General features: G+C 37.4%; 1 protein-coding gene across 4 annotated transcripts in view; it reads right to left on the minus strand.

Annotated features, from left to right (window-relative positions):
• LOC143895660 (uncharacterized) overlaps nucleotides 1-13,630 on the minus strand; it is a 281,499-nt gene extending 267,869 nt beyond the window's left edge. Inside the window, exons 1-2 of one of the 4 annotated variants that reach the window (XM_077402963.1) lie at nucleotides 13,078-13,630; nucleotides 1,994-2,168 (exon numbers count right to left, since the gene is read on the minus strand). In XM_077402963.1, the coding sequence (XP_077259089.1) occupies nucleotides 1,994-2,167 (174 nt within the window). In that variant the 5' untranslated portion in view covers nucleotide 2,168; nucleotides 13,078-13,630. Of the gene's footprint in view, nucleotides 1-1,993; nucleotides 2,169-2,617; nucleotides 2,886-11,128; nucleotides 11,928-13,077 lie in introns of those variants that run through there. The other 3 variants (XM_077402959.1, XM_077402955.1, XM_077402970.1) reach the window with 3 other exon arrangements.
• Between the last annotated feature and the right edge of the window lie 4,962 nt (nucleotides 13,631-18,592).

Consider the following 18,592-nt stretch of genomic DNA (forward strand, 5'->3'; position numbering starts at 1 on the left):
TAATATCGAATTTAATCAATAATAATTTAAAATACAATTTATTTTTGTTTGTAATTTAAATATGTATGGTAAACTATATATAAAATTTAAAGAAATTCTCAAAATCATTTTTGTTTTTGCAAATAAAATAAACGTTTAACATTTTTCATAATTGTACCGATCCCATGACGCTAAAGAAGAGCTCTACTTCGTCGACAACAGCCTTCGGCTTATCGATTGAAACGTAGTCGAGAAATGTTCTCAGCTCAGTCAGCATAGAATAACTAAGAATATCTCGTTTATCGGCCGATAATAATATAGCAAGTGAAGTCGGTAATCATTTGAGATAATGATATTTACATTCTATCTCTATTCTGAAAAATCAGATAGCTGTCTAACACAAATAATGCAAATACATCATTATTATTAATAAGGAGATATAAAAGTTGTGATATGTAAATCTAAAGATTTATATATAATATAACTCATCGACCTCTTAGCTATAAGTATATAAACCATAGTAAGATAATAATTATAATGTTCTAATACTGACGTGCAAAATTCAAAATTGAACTGGAATATTCAATTTCAGATATTTTGTAGATATACGAAGATAATTCAATTCTGGTAACAGTTATATTAAATCACATAATGTTAACACAGAAATTTATAAATTTAAAAATATAAAAAAATATATTAAATATATTAAATATAAATATAGCTATTTGTTACAAATCTGATTGTGAGTGAAGATAATAAAATTATTGTTTATATATATTTGTATAATAAACTACAACTCAGAGAGAATGTAATAATAATATTGAATATCTTTTTTTAATGTTTAGTTACATTTTGATATCAATAAATAAATTTTCTAATCTTCTTTAAATAATTTATCCTATTTTTCTTCCTTGCAAAATAATACGTAAATTTTATCATCAGTGTATAATAAATAGCGTTTTATTAATTTAGATTACGGTTTAAAAAAAATTTAGTTAAAAATAATTTATTTTAAAAAAATAGATAAAGATATTATATAGATGCAAGAATTTTGTTTATTTATTTTTCTCTATAACAGATTTAATTTCGGCTCAATTTATCATATAAGATTAAAAAGCACTTTTAACAAAGATATATACAAGACCCCCAATATGGCAGTGATAAAGCTGAAAATTATCTCTTCCGCTGTGCGTCACGGATTCAAGCTTGCGTCGACATTTATACGAGTAATAACAATGTCCCACCACGTACGAAATGATCGATAAAAAAAGCTACCGTGACAATGTGAAACGTCAGCGGTTTATGCCGTTACAATCGTTTCGTTTTACGTTCCTCGCAGATCTCATCTTTTTACGTTGCGGCCTCGTTTCGCACAACTCATCGCAACTTTCTAATAGTCTTCTAGTAGTTTAGGTGCAAAATAGAGAAATCCAAGAATAAGATTATAAATAATATTAGTATTCTTCTATGCGCGAATAATTCAATAATAATTCAAAATGACTAAAATCGCGATAAAATTAATTCCTTTTTCTATAATTCTAATTTTGTTAAGATTCCTTAAATACTATTACTGTTATAATTAACAGACATTTTCTACCTTATGCATATAAATAATCTCGCAATATGAAAAATTACGAGAGATAATAAAAAATGGATCGGTTCTTCTCCGATGACGCGTAAAAGATATCTCACAGCATCGCACGAAGAAATTCTTTGGCGAGGATCACTTAATATTTTTTAATTTAACTCGATATGCTCGACGAGCTAATGCCTCAACGATTATTCTCCGCGCGGAGTAATAATCATGTCGCTCTTAAAAAGTAGGGCGATCTTTTTCTTCGACGTTCTATTATTAAGTTCGATCATTTGTACGGTTTTAGAACATCGTCGATGTCGTCTCAGACGTGACAATGTCGCCTGTCTATGTTCACGAATTATACGTGCGAATTTCAAAGAGATTGCATGCTCCTGCGATTGTCGCGGATTATCCGCGGATTATTCGTGTTCCACTTACCTTTTTCGGAGAGGGATGCAACACGGTCACCGGAACTTGGCGAGGGGTTGGCATGGACGGCGGCAGTTGGGTGTGCTCCTTCACGGGAAACCGCAATAATTTCGACTCCCGGTTCGAGGGTAACTCGAGCAGATGCTGTATCGAGTGATTCTGTCTTGTTTTCTTCGACGCCATTCTGTTAACAGATAAATCCGCACTTCACTTACTCGCACCAATCCGGTTATACATATATTTAGTCGCTAGTACAAAAGGTGAATCTGGTTTCCTCGAATTTCACGTAAAACATTTTTCATGTGCCGAATAATTAAACAAAAATCTAGCATTATTATCTGCAATTATTTCCGCGAAACTCATATAACTTGGGATTTATTGCCCTTTTTTTTACAATCCGGAATCCAGTGAATCCCGAGGTGAATCCACGTTATTACTCTTTGTTCCGTAAAGGGAAATATTTGGCAAAAATGCACTGTTTTAAATCAAAATTATATTATATTAATATCTTGCATCGCGAAAACTACATCACTGTACGAATTTTATTTATATAAGTATTGCGAATATTATAAAACAAATACGCTGCTGTGTAATCGCACGGCCAAGCCGAACGATGGCCATGTGCGTAGATACCTTTTTCCGGGCGCGCAGAGGCACTGGATATCGGATAAAACTTTCGCATTTAACTTTTCCGTCCTGCTGGGGAAACGACCAACAAAGCTCATCACCGGAAAGTTTTCCGAGACAAGGACGGGCGACCGACTCGAAAGGGAGACAGAGCTCCGGGGCGCGCATGCTCTCACCACTACACAATCGCGGCCGTGATTTCCACTACATCCAAACTCAGATTATCCAAACATCGGATGTCCGGACTTTCGTGGTTGTTAGATAAGCTACGAAATTGTCGACCGTTTTACAGAATCTGAAAATATACCGGTGAAGAGACTTATAATGTTTATCATTATTATATGAGAATAGATGTGATCGAAATCACCTACACAAATATCAATAAATTATCAATATATAGCTACACAATTAAATCACATAAATATTCCCACTTATTTCAAGCTACGTTTCTATATTTTCTTATTCCTTGAATCTTTAATATTTTTAATATTCTTTTCAGATATATGATGGGTCTAAGTAAATTTTGTTGAAGTTTACATTTTTAATTCTCGAAAGTACAATATTTGATAGAGATTCGTGAAAAAGAATCTTTTCAGAACCGACTCGCATAAGTTCCGTGGAATCCACGCGCGGAACACATCTCCGCGCCGACCTCGCGTATGCGGGGATGTGTTAGCTCACCCCTAGCCGTCGCGAAAGTTTGTTCTCCCTCGCGGGTTTACGCACGCGCCTCATCGCGTGCGCGCACACATGCACACGTATATGAATATACGTATACGACGCTTCGCTGGCTGCAAGATGCAAACACGTGTACGTGTCGACGAGGATTACGACCGTGACCTTACCGACCAAATCGTCAGCGAAAAAAGCGAGGATGTCTTTTTAACTAAGGCTATATCAAAATCGTTCGTCACACATGTGGTAACAGCGCAAAAGTCTACAACTTTTAATTAGATTGTTCCTCGTCCTTTATACGCAACTTTGTTACAAAACCGCACCCATTTATATATCTTTCCGCGCATGTAATCTCCAGTTATATAAAATCAACTCCTCAGGAACAACGAACACATCGCATCTTGAGTATATGTATAATCGATTCACTTACTATCGATGTAACATAATTTATGACTGCGGAAATATTTCGGGCGATGTGTGTGTGTGCCTACATGATTTCTATTTCAATCATTCTTTTAATACGTATAAAGAATATATAATAGGATATCACAGTTATATGGAATGAATGCAATGAATATGTTGAGATTAATTTTGACGCAATGCACAGTAGATACGCTGCAAATATTACCGGCTTTGATCACCGAGTCGCAACGACCGCTCATATCGATCGATTAAACGCATTCAGCCATAATGCATGCATATAACTCTAATTAGTCGGCCTTGATGAAACCGGCAATGTTTATAATAAATAAAAAATTTCTAAAAAATGTATCATATCGAAGTCAGTGTTATATCAGGATCTTGCGTGCATATCTAATAAATTGCTTTATGTTCTTTACGAGTTTTTTATGTTAATCTTACAATGTAAATCTTAATTTACTTTATAATTTTTAATATTACATAGATATATTAGCAATTAATAAATCTCTAATAAGAAACTTGTCAAAAATAAATCACAATTATTTAAAAATCAAGGCTTTATTGTATAATTATGATTTGTAATCGGCGTTTTTTAGTTCGATCTCTTACGGTCTTATTGCTAAAACCCATTTTCGTGATTTTAGAAGACTCGCATATCTGATTACATTAGCGTTGCATGATCCTACATTCCAATTCAGGTATTGATAAATTCATAAATTATCTACGATCTTTGAATAAAAAATTCACTGTATCTGCAATAAATTATACGAATAAGTAGATTTTTGCAAAGCGATATCTCAACTCTTTCCGCTACTTCCTATTTCTTCTCAATCGATTTGCCATAAACGTGCATAGCCTGTTACGATCGTACTCTTGTGAAATTCAACCGAATTGGAACGCGACCCGAGAATTAAATAAAGTGTGATCGATCACATCTGCAATGGATTCGCTTACAAAGTGGCAGATTTTACAATACATGCCACTTTGTAACAGTCCATTTTAATAAGTATTTAAACACACGAAACTTTTATATTAAATAAAGGTTTTATAAAAGATAGATATAAAAGATGTTTTCAAGCTAACAAACAAACTTTTCTGTAAACTTATCGACCAACTTGAAATTGGTTCTTGCTTAGCACAAACATAAAAAGTTATTATTTGCAAATTTGCAACATCATTTCAACTTATCTACAAATTAAGAACATCTTAAACAGTACAAAATTTACTTAAAATTAAAATTTTATTATTTTTAATTAAAATTTGATTGTCTTTAATTAGAATGTTATTATTACTTAAAATGTATCCAAATTAAATTTTATTTCTGCAAAATTATTTTTTTATATCGCGTTTATAATTTAAATACTATTGATTTTTCAAAAGAGTTATATAATATCATGTATATGTTTAATAACCTAGAGTATCACGGTAAAATTACATAGAGTAATTCAACACAACTTTATAGTATATAAAATAAATGTATTTAATGTGTGTGTGGAGCACTAATATTCATATAACTGACGTACAGACAATAATAGAATATTAATTAATTAGGCAATTATACAATATTATGGCCATTCAAAGGCTGATATAAAGAAAAACAAATTTAGTCTAGAATATATTTCGAATATATTAAAATATACTGGAAATATATCGGTCGTAAATTAACGAATTTGAATTTAGTATTAAATGATTGTATTTTATTGTATAGTGTTTCCTTTCTCCTTGTGCAATGTTTCAATCCAGAGCAAGCAATCAAATCACTATCCTTTCGCGTCTTAGAACAGTTAGCAATGTTGAACAGTTAGCAAAAGCAAAAGCAACGAGGAAAAAAAGGGGGATAAGGAAAAGAAGAAGAGAAGAGGGAGGATACGTATTTCAGTCATCCGACCAACTTTTGCAAGTTTAATGCCCGGGCGCTCGAGTAATTTAACACGACGAAATTAACTTTTCAGTTTTACCAAAGTTTCCTGGCAACTTAACCGCGTCTCCACCCCCTTCTCGCTCCTTTCACATCGTCCCGCGCTCCCCATTCTCCCGGAATCTACTTCCCTGCTCCCCTCGTACCGACACGAAGAGCCGGGACCAACTTTTAAAGCGCTCGTCGTGGTAACAACTGCGTAGCGCAGCGCTCGCTTCGCCGAACTATAATTCCACCCTTAAGTCCCGAAGTTTACGACGTAAACTTCCCCACTCTCGCCGCCGCGATGGGCTGACGCCGATGCTGAAAGTTTGAGAGTAAGAGGCTGAGACTGAGAACGGTTATCGAAATCATCGTCTCAGTCGAACCTTTCATCGATAAAAACTTATAATAACTTAAATGTCTGCGTTTTCAAAATAAACACATCTTAAATAGTATATTAAATAAAATTTTCAGTTTAGAAAACTGTCAGATTGAATACTACTAGTCATATGACTGCTCCAATATATTGTAAATTTAGTCATCCTACTATGCTAATTTATAGCAAATGCTATAAAAATTGATGCACAAATATATTTATTATATTATTTATTCTATCTGTGCACAAATAACACATTAGCGTGATAAAATATATCCAGTTGTCCAGTTATGTGTGATTCTGTTTACATACTTTTTTATCTTGTAATGTATATTACAAAAATCATAAATCAACCATAAATTGTATTATATTTCAATTCTGTGTGCATTCATACGGCTAGATTATCGATAGCTACAATGAAAACGATGACAAATTCGTTTACGAACAAATCAATAAAACCAAAAGGTAATATGAAAATAAAGGATTATTCGCGTACGAAATGTGCTTTTTATTTTATATATATATATGTATACTTTTCGGAACAAATGTTTTTTCTCTTGTTTTCCGAGCGTATGATTTATTTTTATTCGTGTGACCTCCGTTGTTTCATCATTTATAAAATTAAATCGTTGGAATGTGATCATTGATTGATCACAAATAACGGGAGATACTTCCGAGATGATTTCCGATTCTGTCTTTTCTTTTCCGTTTTTTTAACGTATTTTCCCTTGACTATGTAGACGCAAACTTAGAGTCCCGGTCGATCGGGCATCCGATGCTCCGCGCCAATACTTCTCCGACTAGTTTTGCGTGGCTATTATAGCCGCACGATTGGCTCCCCGTTACTTCCCATTCGTCTGTCCCGGCATCCGCAACTTCTCGACGATCTCGAGTCTTTTCGCCGAGAGTCAGCACGACGACGACTACCGGGCGGATACCGTAACTTGAGATATCGTCGCTATCGCTCATTCCGAGACGTCAGTTCTTCCGGTAAACAAAGACTTTAATGACTCGGACTTTCCATTCGCATGTTTGGCAGCAAAAAGCCACCGTAAAAATATTCCGCTCGTGATAAACGAGCGCGCGTGCGAGCATATTGTTGTTGAAAACAGAGATCTGCTCGCGCGAACCGTCCAGAAGATGCGGATGACTATGACAGATTCATACTCCCCATCGCTACGGCGGAGTATACGACACGGAAGATTGCGCTCCGGTGAAGTTCCGACATTTCGAACTTCTGAAGCGACATTCGTCGGATATAGAAGGCGAGATGGAGAAAAGAAATAGAAACTATAAAAAAGGGGGACTGATGGTTGAATAAGCTCATAAAGAAATGTGTCGATTCAACGACGCGATTCCAACTTTCGTCACGAGTATCCGGTCTAGTGACTGCTTTACAAATGTAATAGTACAAAATTCCGAAAGAATTACAAAACTTGTCTTCCATAAAAATTTCCACACTGGCGTACTATTTCTTCTTCGAATCGATCCAGACGTTAAACTCTTTTCAAGTCACTAGCGGATTCTGACGTCGATAATGGGAGGAGTTTTAGCAAAATTATTTGATTTAATATTTTTTTTGTACGCTTAGCTTTTACTGCAGGATCAACGAGAACTTATGGTGAAACTTTTGACCCTGCTTTAACGTTTAGTACATTTTTTTCTGAGATTTTTTTCAAATAGATCCCAAAAAACTGATATCTTTTATTTGGGGTTTTAACCTTAAACCCCCTCCCCCCCCGCCGCCGCCTATTAGAATCTGCCAGTGTTTCAAGTTATGCCACCAAGTTATCAAAAGTTATCAAGTCAAGTTATTACAAAATTATTTAAATGTGATATTATTTTTATCTGATGCAATAATATAACAAAAGAGTACGTTTTATTTATACATTCAAATGTCATAAATGTACAGCTGGAACGAAAATACATTATTTAAATTCAAATTTTATTTTTGTCGCATTATAGTCCATACGCCAGGTCGATTGAGCATTTTTATCGAGGTTGATGGCTTAAGTTAATGTTTTTTGGGTCATAGAATCTGTAAATAATTTTTTTGTAAGTCGATGCAACAAAAAGTTATTAACAATTTATTTGTTTAAATTGCCCAGCGATCAAACTATACATCCTATAAAAATGGAGAAAATTTGTTCCTCTTTTCACGACGAACAAAATGGCGTTTGAATTTTTCCAAAATCTTGATTATTGACAGAAATATGTCAATTTTTCGGTAATTAGGTACTGCCTACGCGTCGCGGAGTACCCTAAGCCCTAAGCGTGCGCGCTCGCGCTCAATTGTATCGTTAAAACAATTGAAACTCTGAACTTGTTTAGACAAGTTAGTCTAAACTTGTTTCGTGGTACAATTGAGCTCGAGCGCGCACGCCTAGGGTACTCCGCGACGCGTAGTCAGTAATTACCGAAAAATTGACATATTTCCGTCAATAATCAAGATTTTGGAAAAATTCAAACGCCATTTGTTTGTCGTGAAGAAAAGAACAAATTTTCTCCAGTTCATTTTTTATAGGATGTATAGTTTGATCGCTAGAGCAATTTAAACAAATAATTGTTAATAACTTTTTATTGTATCGGTTTACAAAAAAACTATTTACAGATTCTTGTTCTACGACCCAAAAAACATAAAAAAAACATTAACTTAAGCCATCAACCTCGATAAAAATACTCAATCGACCTGACGTATGGATAATTAAGTTTACATTCCTCTTATCATCTCCTATTACAGCCTGTTATCGTAAGCTGGACCAAAACGGAATAAGAAGAGAAATGTAACTTGTATTCAAAATAGCTTTCGCAAGAATAGAATGCTACTTGTCATTTTCATCGTCATTGCTATTTTTAGTAAACAGATACATTATTTTATAAGCTCAACAGTTAATTTTTTATCGTGCGATTCAAGTTTTATTTGTATTATATATATATATATATATATATATATATATATATCATTTTTAAAATATATTCTATTAACACACACACACACACGTAAATACCAATGGAAATTTTAAATATCAAATTTAAAGTGTATTCAAATATCAAATATCAAGTGTAAAGTCAATAGCACTAGTTCCGTGTATGCAACAATTTCAAACAATGCTAAACGAAATGTAATTTCTGGATCAATATAAATGCATAAGCTTGATCTGTTGATAAATAATAACTTCTTTCACAAGACATTAATATAACGCGATGGAGAGATTACTTTTATTTCCATTCGCATCGTTCATTAAAACTGCAGTTACTTACATTTGTGACGCAAAAGCTTACGCGCATGTTATTCCTAAATTTTTCAACATAAATAAAAAATGTTGGGGGTTTCATATTTAATTAACGGCACTCCTTTTCGTAATACGCGCTATTGTGCATATTATTAAATGACGCACAATATGAAGAGAGAACAAAAGAATCGCGATAGAACAAAATACCAAGTTTATCCGAGATGATATGTTGGCGTTTACGTAAAAAGGTCCGAAACGACATGGAATTAAGCTGCAAACCTGCGCTCTTCTGAGATTCTACGTCGAAAAATAACAGAAAATGGCGAGGATTACGACGTGAACGTCAACAATGACGTCGACGACGATGTCGAGAACGAGACGCACACGCCATGGAATCGGGGTTGAAAGGCTTCGGACCATGCTCCGCGGGATACTCCAAAAGCGCCCGGCCAACACAGCCACTTGGTGGAATTCGAAGCACAATGCCGACAACGCGGAATTACACCGCGGGAGTCGGCTTAATTAGTACCTCTCTGCTTGGCCGTGCATCGAGCCGGCGTCACATGCGCTACTATGCAGTCGGAACATTGTTTACGATGCGTCTCATACGCGAGACTGCAAGGAGCGAGGGCTCCTTTCGCAGTATGCCCGCGCGAATAAAATAGACGTCGCGGCGTCGTGAATCGTAAATGCAATGAAAGCTTGAGGCAAAACAATGTGGCAAAATAATATAGAAAATCCGATATGACAGTCATCCTGTTTACAGATCTACATGTGAATGTGAATTTATTTGACTTTATTTGACATAAGAATATTTTTTAAGCTATTTAAAATTACGCAATATATATTACTGTTATTTACATTAAAGATGTAAACTGACAAACGATAGTCTTTTTATGTAAATATATTATAAACACATAAAATATCTTATAAAAGCATGATAAAAAATATTGAAAAAATCGTGAAAAAAACCAAGTAAACTTTACCATAGAAATTAAGCTACATTAAATGTAAATAAAATAAAGTGTAGATTTGTATAATAATAACTCTTAATTATGTCGATTACTGAGGTTTAAATTGACCAAATCACTTCAATTCACAATTGCTTTTTTTTACGTCAAACTGGCAGTTGATCGTGCGGTGTAGATTAGAGTTTTTGGTTTCCGACAGAATTCACTCGGTTAGAGGAGAGGCGCAAAAGTTTTCGACGCTCGCGAAACTTTCGAACGTGCAATGCGACGGATTGGTATTGGCAAGTTCGTAGTGAAAGGGGTTCCCTCGCGGAGGATTAATCTCGCATTGAGTCTGCGCGCACGGAATCCCGATAATCAAAAGCGTTGATACTCTCACAACAAACATCGTTATATAGTCGGGCCAGCAGACGATCAGCTGACCTGGCTTACTCCAGCATAAATATCGTGTTCGCCCATGCTCCATCGAACGTCCAAATAGCTCTATACCCGCTATAGCAGCTCGTTACTCGTATATCTCAATTTCTTAAAAAGAGAGAACTTATAAAGTGTGTAACCAGAGTTATCGGGGATAACTAAAAAAATTAGTGGAGTAGAGTTCTTTCGATTTCAATGACGTGTGCAATATTGAAAAGTACAAATGTTCAAACACAAGGAGCGTCTATTTCGCGTTGTTAAAAACTTACAGAGCACAAAGAGGAAACAAAATCTGTTGCATGCCGAACGTGCGAAATACAATATTTCCGAGACTCGTTCGCACAACCGGTTCTCGAATTACTCAAGCGAATATCAGCACATGTGACACACGGGAGCACAACCGCGTCAACTTAAGCAATGCACGACATATGGTGTACGTGTGCGGTGCGTGAAAAAAAAATCTTTATTCACCGTCATCCGACCGACTTAAGCGTTACACTTCTAATACAGGCGAATAATTCATACCTCAAGCGTCTTGATTAAACCTCGCGATGCGCCAAACTATCCGCGCGATTTACACGTTGTCACGTCCCGCACATCTCCGTCAACTAGACCGCAGGTTACGCGCGATTACGACAAGTCATCTCGCGGCAATCGTATCTCGCGTCGTGCTCCACTTTATTCATCCCTTCCGTCAGCGCAGCACGCGACACGTTTATAGCTGGCACGCGTCCTGGCGTTACCGACAGAGCAAAACTCGTTACTAGGTTAGAATCCGCTGAAAAGGGATGCTAGCGAGAGTTGCACGGGGGTGGTGAGCGATCGTCGCTTCTCCCCTCCGTCGGGCGCGCGCGACCCCTCTTCACCCTCGTCGTTTCTCGCAGTTTCCAGGATCTCCGGAAAACTTTGCTGGAAAGCGGCAGGCGGGCGGCGGTGGTGGCGGCGGCGGCGGCAGTGAGGGTGGGGGTTGGGGGTTCAGCGATTATATACGAGGTAGGTAGGTAGACTTCGAGTAGGGGAAACGGTTCCTTCCGCACGACCGAGCCACCCCCTTCTCCATTCACCCCTTTGTCTGTCTCTGTGTGTAAGCACGAACGCGGTAAATAAAAAAGTTTCATGTCACTCGCGAATTCGTCGGCGCCGGCAATGCGCAGGCACCAACATGGCCGCGCACTTCGCGAAACTTTGTCGAAACATCTACAGATTATCAAACAACAGCTACGCGAGAGCGTTTACTCACGAGGCGGCGAAGTGTAGTTGGGAAGAAACTAATATTCTCGGATGAACAGTGAGCTGAATTTTAAACGCGAGGCTGTCTGTTGTAGAATGAAATTTTTAAAAAGCAATAGTCAGGAATAAAATACCAGATAATCTATGACAACTATATGCTATTTTAATGCGTAATCCCCATATGTGTACAATAATACGGATGATAAATAATAATTTATCTAACTACTGATGTTTAATTATTTAAATTACACACAGATTAAAAGGCCAATTATATCTATAGAGTTTACTCGTGTGGCGACCAGCCCATTTTCGACCATTTTCCTACCATTAATGATTCAAATGGGAAATCTTGAGAAACAATAGCGCGAGCGCACGAAGCACGTGGCGGACTTTTGGAAAAGTGCCCCTGCACCGAATCGAGTGGAATTGAAAGCACGCGAGTCCCATCGGCAAATGGGAGAGCGAAAATGGACGATACGCTACGTCCGCTCAATATAGATCAACCAAGTGCATACGATGGTTTCTTCCTGATTGTCGGAAGCTGTCTACTCGTGGCACGGTAGCCGTACCTGGTTGCCTGCCGCCTGCCCTCGTGGGAGTCAGCTAAGGGAAATCAATATCTCACTAGGGGTAGAGAACATGAGGAAGAGAGAGGCGAAGCAGTGAGAGTAGGAGCCGGCGAAGGTGGAGAAGGAAGAAGAGGTGGAGAACGCACCGAAGAAGGAGAAGAGGAGACGCGGACCAAGAGCGGCGGGAGGAGGGTGGCCGCGCGCTCGTCAACCTCGCTCGCGCTCGCTCGCGGCTCTCCGCGGCCGTAGTGCCACGCGTGAACTCGACCGCCGCGGTAGCACGCGTGAACCCCGCGCGAGTGATCCCGAAAGACCGTCCCCACGCCGCGTGCCGGTCACCGCTGGTAAGGCCGTCGTCGTTGGTAACGCGCGGCCACGTGTGTCGTCGTCCTCCCTTAGCGCGACAATCGCCACTACGCGCACGCTATACTACCCCCCTTTATATGTTTATATACATATGTATGTAATCCTATATATATACAAAACGAGTAAAACACGCTAGCCCGCGTGTCGCGCGAGCGTATGCCGTAGCCCGCGCGCTCGTTCCAAACCTGTCGGCCGCTTAGCGGGAACTGGAGACGAAAACCTTGCCTCCGCATCGCGTTGCCGCCGTCCTCCGGACTCTCGCTCCAAACTCTATCCCGCGCCTCTCGCCCCCGCGCGCGCGAGACTCACCCCCAACTTTCTCCCTGGCCCTCTTTCTCGCTCGTCGCCGCCGCCGCTGCCGCTGCCGCCACCGCCGCCGCGCGTTCTCACACTCCGCGCACGCCGCGTTTCTCGACGAAACTTTCCCGGCGCGCGTCGGGACACGCCGATCCACCACTACCGTTCTACCATCGGCACCACTACCATCGTCGCCGCCACCACCACCAACGTCGTCGCCGTAGCTACTACCGCACTATTCAACCCCGGTCGCGATCACCTTCGGCGCTTCCACGTTTACCAGTAGCAACCCCCGACGATGTGTTGCCTACGGCGCGTCTCCGCCGAACTTCCCTCTTCTTTCCAGATTCAACCCCTATCCCACCCCCGCCCCTCGCCCCTTTTTCCGCCTTTCATTCCGATTCTCCGCTTCACCCGCGCAGCGCGCGTGCCACCCTTTTCTCCGCGTATATCCTGCGCGCTTCCTTCTCCGCTTCTCCTTCAAGTTTCACCCAACTTTTTCCACCCAACCCCACCGCGGCGCTCGAGCCGACGACGCTATACCGCGACATACGCTGTATATATATACATATATATACAATATATATATATATATATATATATATATCGCGCGCCTCGGCTTCTTCAACCCTCCTGCCATGCCTTCTCTTTTCTCTTGCTCGCTTCTTACCCTGGGGATGCGCACTACGTACTAACGTACGCGGCTCGCGGACTGTCCACCGAGTCGCGGGGCAAACTTTGGAGTAGCGCGACACGCTCGCGACGCGGTCCGCGAACCAACGGGCATACACCTCGAAATTGACACACTTCGATTTTAGTAGACCATATGTGTGTTGTAAAGTACCACATGCGTAAAATATTTAGAATAATACGCAATTAACTTCAAGCTTTGGATAATTTCAAAAAACTTACAGGTATTTTCTACACACGAGATATCTGAAGCTTAACAAATATTGGCAAAAATAGTTACAAATGGTCTCTTATAAATTTTAAAACAACTTACGTTCAAGAAAATAATGATCCCTTTTTTTAAATGTATTATTTAATTAATACATCAGGATTTATTTATTATATATGATAAATTCTAAGGATTACATTTTACTTAAAAGAAAAGTAGTTTTCATTGAAACATCATATTTATAAAAGTATATTAATGTATATGTAGAAGGAAAAGAAAAAAGAGTAAAAAAGAGAAGAATCCTAGATCTCATATTGGAAATAGAAAATGCTATATAAAATTGCAATGCAATTTAAGTTGAAGCATAGTTACTACTATTTATCTAACCACGCTCCAAATTGAAAGGCACAACGATTGCCTTCCTATACGCGAAATTCCAGATTTATGCAGTCACTGACGTTAGAGTTCGATTTCGATTTCGCGTATCTTTTAAGTGCTAGATTCTAGATATTGACTTTCGGTGCTTTCGGAGAGAGATCCAATTAGATTCTATAGCATTATTTAAGTTTGAAACTTTTGCCAAATAATTCAAACTAATATCGATCGCAACATTTATATAAGTGTAGCTTTTTATACAAATATCTAAGATACATAGATTACAACCATATGTATTTCAAACGCGATATATATACGTAAGTGGCTCTTTTAATTTAAAAATTGACGACTAAAGCGTGAATAGCGTTAAAAGTAAATAAATTATCCTTAATTAAAGATAAATGTTATGATACAACAGTATTGTAAAGCAATTGCGCCAATCTCGAGCATTCTTCAGAAAACATTGTCGATTACGCGAGATGGAATATCAGAATGCCGCGAAGCAGAGCATGCATATTCATCCGTAACGAAATCCAAACGTGAGATATAATTGAATAGCGATTCCGAAATCAATCGAAAGAGATATCGAGCTTTATCCTAACAAAGTATCGACACCGATGGAATTTTCCTGTATAAATCATAATGCGACAAACTTCGCGAATTTAACCGTCTGTGTCATAAGTAGGGAAGGGACAGGGGGTGAACCGGGCGAGGTGCACGCTTTAGGCAGTGGCACGCTTCGGCGGGAGAAAGAGAGGGTGGAATACGGTGATGGGCGCGCGCGACCGGACGTCGCGACGCCTGCGTCAATCTGCGATTCATTGCCTTGGCAACGGCCGACGCTTACCGCTATTCTCCCTATAGGGTGTCCTAATCCTAACGCGTAATTTAAACAGTATATAGAATTTATATTAAGAGAATAGTGATGATTTCAAAATCGAAGCAACAATCGCTTTTGAATTATAAAAAACTGAGAATTACATACATATATGTGTATGTGTATTCGTAATTATCAAAATTGATTATAATTTTATATGTGCATAATGGTTGAAACAAATTAAACTTCAAAAGTATAAATAGATAATGAAATCTCATTTAAGAATTGCACTTCAAGAAATAATTTTTTAATAAAAATAATAATTAATAGATTCAAGCATTTTTAATGTGGAAATTAAAAATTATTAATAAGAATAGTTGATTTAATTTTTATTTAAAAAATGGCGCAAATTTTGCTTTTGAGAAAAACTTAAGACATATTTGATGTAATCTTTGTGCATGTATACACCTTATATATTTCGCCCACTCGCTTCTTCTCAATCACTGTTTCATTTATTTCTTTCGCCACTCGGAAATCTCTCTTTCCTTCTCACTAATATATCTTTTCCTTTTCTTCCTTCCTTCCTTCCTGTCTGCCCTTTTTCCTCTAATACGGTTATAGAATTGGTATATATAACTTCAAGCAAATCAGCAATGTAACAAGTGGATTTTGTTTCGTTTTCCGTATAATCGTTTCTTCTAATTCCAGCAATCGCTATAATTATTTCACAATCAGAACGATAACGATTCTTTGTCCGAGTTATTATAAAAGAAACGAAAATAATTAGCTAAATTACAAAAAAAAATTACCATGATATTACTTTGGATTTTATCATTAATGCAACAATTTTAATAAATATCCGGTACTAATACAGTGCAATAAATTATCTAACTAATAATGAATTTTCTTATTCCTATGCCTTTTCTCACTGTTGTATACGTGGATGGTACATTCCATTTAGCCAATTACAAGTACAGGCCTCTGTCAGTTTGACCTATCCCAACGACATCGCTATCATCTAATCAAATCACTAAGTTTATAGATCATGTCTGACTTCTAAAAGCATTGACCTAATGCCCCAGCAGTCCTACTAACGAAATGTAACAACATACTAAAATTGATTTTGTAAGAAACGGAAGAAAAACTTTGTAGAAAGAAAATCTCCTTTTCCAAATAAAATTTAAAAAATGCATTAGTAGTTTTTCTTTAATTATTAAAAAATCATCGTGAAATATTTAAATATATATTTACTTCATGTTGTTTAATAAATTTTGTTTTTTTAATAAATAGTCGATGAAAAACTTTATTACATTGACATTATTGATCACTGAATATCAATTAGTTATAAAAAATTATTAATATTTTCAATAAAATACTGATTATTGATTTAAAAAACCATTCATTAAAAATTGATAGAAATACTGACCTAATAAAGATAATCCGTTTTACGTATATTTTAACGTTACCTCCATCATTTTATATCATATTGATTATCTCGCTAATAAAAAGACCGCATAAGCACACATTTGTCATATTATTCAGAAAAGTTATTAAAGATGTTTCCGTTTCGACTTCCTTGAGATTATATCCGGCTTAACCGTCCCGCCGTTATCGATAAAAGAAACCGGTTTCCCCTAGTCGTAGATAAAGTTCTCAGTGTCATAATAAAGTTTGGACCCCTCCCCCCGCCAAAAAAAATGGCACGTATATCCGTATAATAAATTGTTCTTGCAAAGTTTCTGAAAGGCGAGCTACATAAATAGTCACGCGGAGGGATTTTACCCCGCGCTCGCGCGCGCGACCTCCATCTTTCGCCGACGACGTCCACATTCGCCCCCTATTATAGACCTCGCTATACTACTCTTAAAGATGCCTTTCATTGCGCTCCCACGTCGCACAGAATCCGATCGATGAGACTATCTTGCTCGCACGGCCACCAAAAAGTCAACCTCTCCCCCGTTTCGCGTTTTCTTCTTCACAAACGGGACCTTCCAGTGGACCATAGGCGCCCCCGCCCCCTCCCATCATCCACCCTTCCCGCTACGAAGATCTCTTTTATCCTGCTCTTTCTCAACTTCTTATTCTCGTTCTACGATAACGCCAACACCTTCACATTCTACACGAGCGACGTCGTTTCGAACTTTGTCTCTCTTTCCACCGCGAAGAAACTCACGAAGCTATAACCTTTCCTTTATGAAAAACCAAATTATTCTTTTCCTTTTTGTGTAACATATATAGCCATTCTTTTTTGGAACATTTTTTGTATCTTTTAAATTATCTCGACTCGTCCAATCGACCAAGTTTTTCTTTAAGAAATTATTTGCTGCTATTAATTTACGTTAAATTAATTAATTTTCTATCTGCTTAAATTTAATATAATTCCAATGCCTCTCTCTTTAAAATTAGTTCTTTGTTTTTTTAATTTCCATGCAATTGACAGTGTTGTTTATCGACATGCATCAACATTTATGATGAAAAAATATGATTCCAAACTCGTTAAAAATTTTGCTACTGACAGCGAAAGTAAGTTACTCTGTATTTTTACCGTAAAGAGTAAAAATCCAGTGACCAAAGTAATCTGTACGAATAAGAACTAGCGCATTCTAAGCTTTGATTTGCAAATTGTTTAAAAACCATGATCGATACTAATAAATCTAGCGAAACACCTGGTACGCAGAGAAACAAATACACTTTCGTGCGCCAAGTTCATGGGAGCTGCTTATTCATTTCCGGCTCAAGAAGCTTTGTGCCTCTTTTACCGAGAAAAGTTTCGCACGCAAGCCGAACTTTCCGCCGGTAATTACTCGAGTATTTGAACCGAACGGATATAGCTATAAGGGCTCTCATATTTACGTTTCACCCAACACGCGTGCGAATTTATAAAAAGAAGAAAACAATCCTGCCACGACTCGCGTCGACGCAAAATTACATCGCAGCTGGCGTTAAAAATTGCTCGAAATATTGTGCAATTAATTTTAATTAAATTTTTCTACGCGACGTACTGGAAAACTTTCCACTAATTTCACCTTTCGACAGTATCGGTTGTAATATATCGTCTTATTGTTAGTATAATAAAAAATATAATTTTTTTCTCTTTTTCATATCGTATTATTAATATAATTAGTACCGTGTTATTAATACACGTATAGTATTAATATTAATTATATTGCAAATTTCATTTGTTACATTTTAACTAATTAAATTACACCAAGTTAAATATTTTCTGGCTTAATTCTCTTAAATATCAAAATTTATGTACGCTATCAGTGAAATTAATAACGTTTACCACCTGTGCAATAACGTACATTTGTAAAATTGATATATGTTACAAAAGAGTAAAAATAAAGAAAGTAAAATGATTAAAAGTATAACACATAAAATAAAATAATTTACCGTTAATAAAATTAATTATCTTCTAACAGGAAATATTAAGACTA

Source organism: Temnothorax americanus, unplaced genomic scaffold (assembly GCF_048541705.1).
Source record: "Temnothorax americanus isolate GAGA-0224 unplaced genomic scaffold, ASM4854170v1 Scaffold1, whole genome shotgun sequence".
Lineage (NCBI taxonomy): Eukaryota > Metazoa > Arthropoda > Insecta > Hymenoptera > Formicidae > Temnothorax > Temnothorax americanus.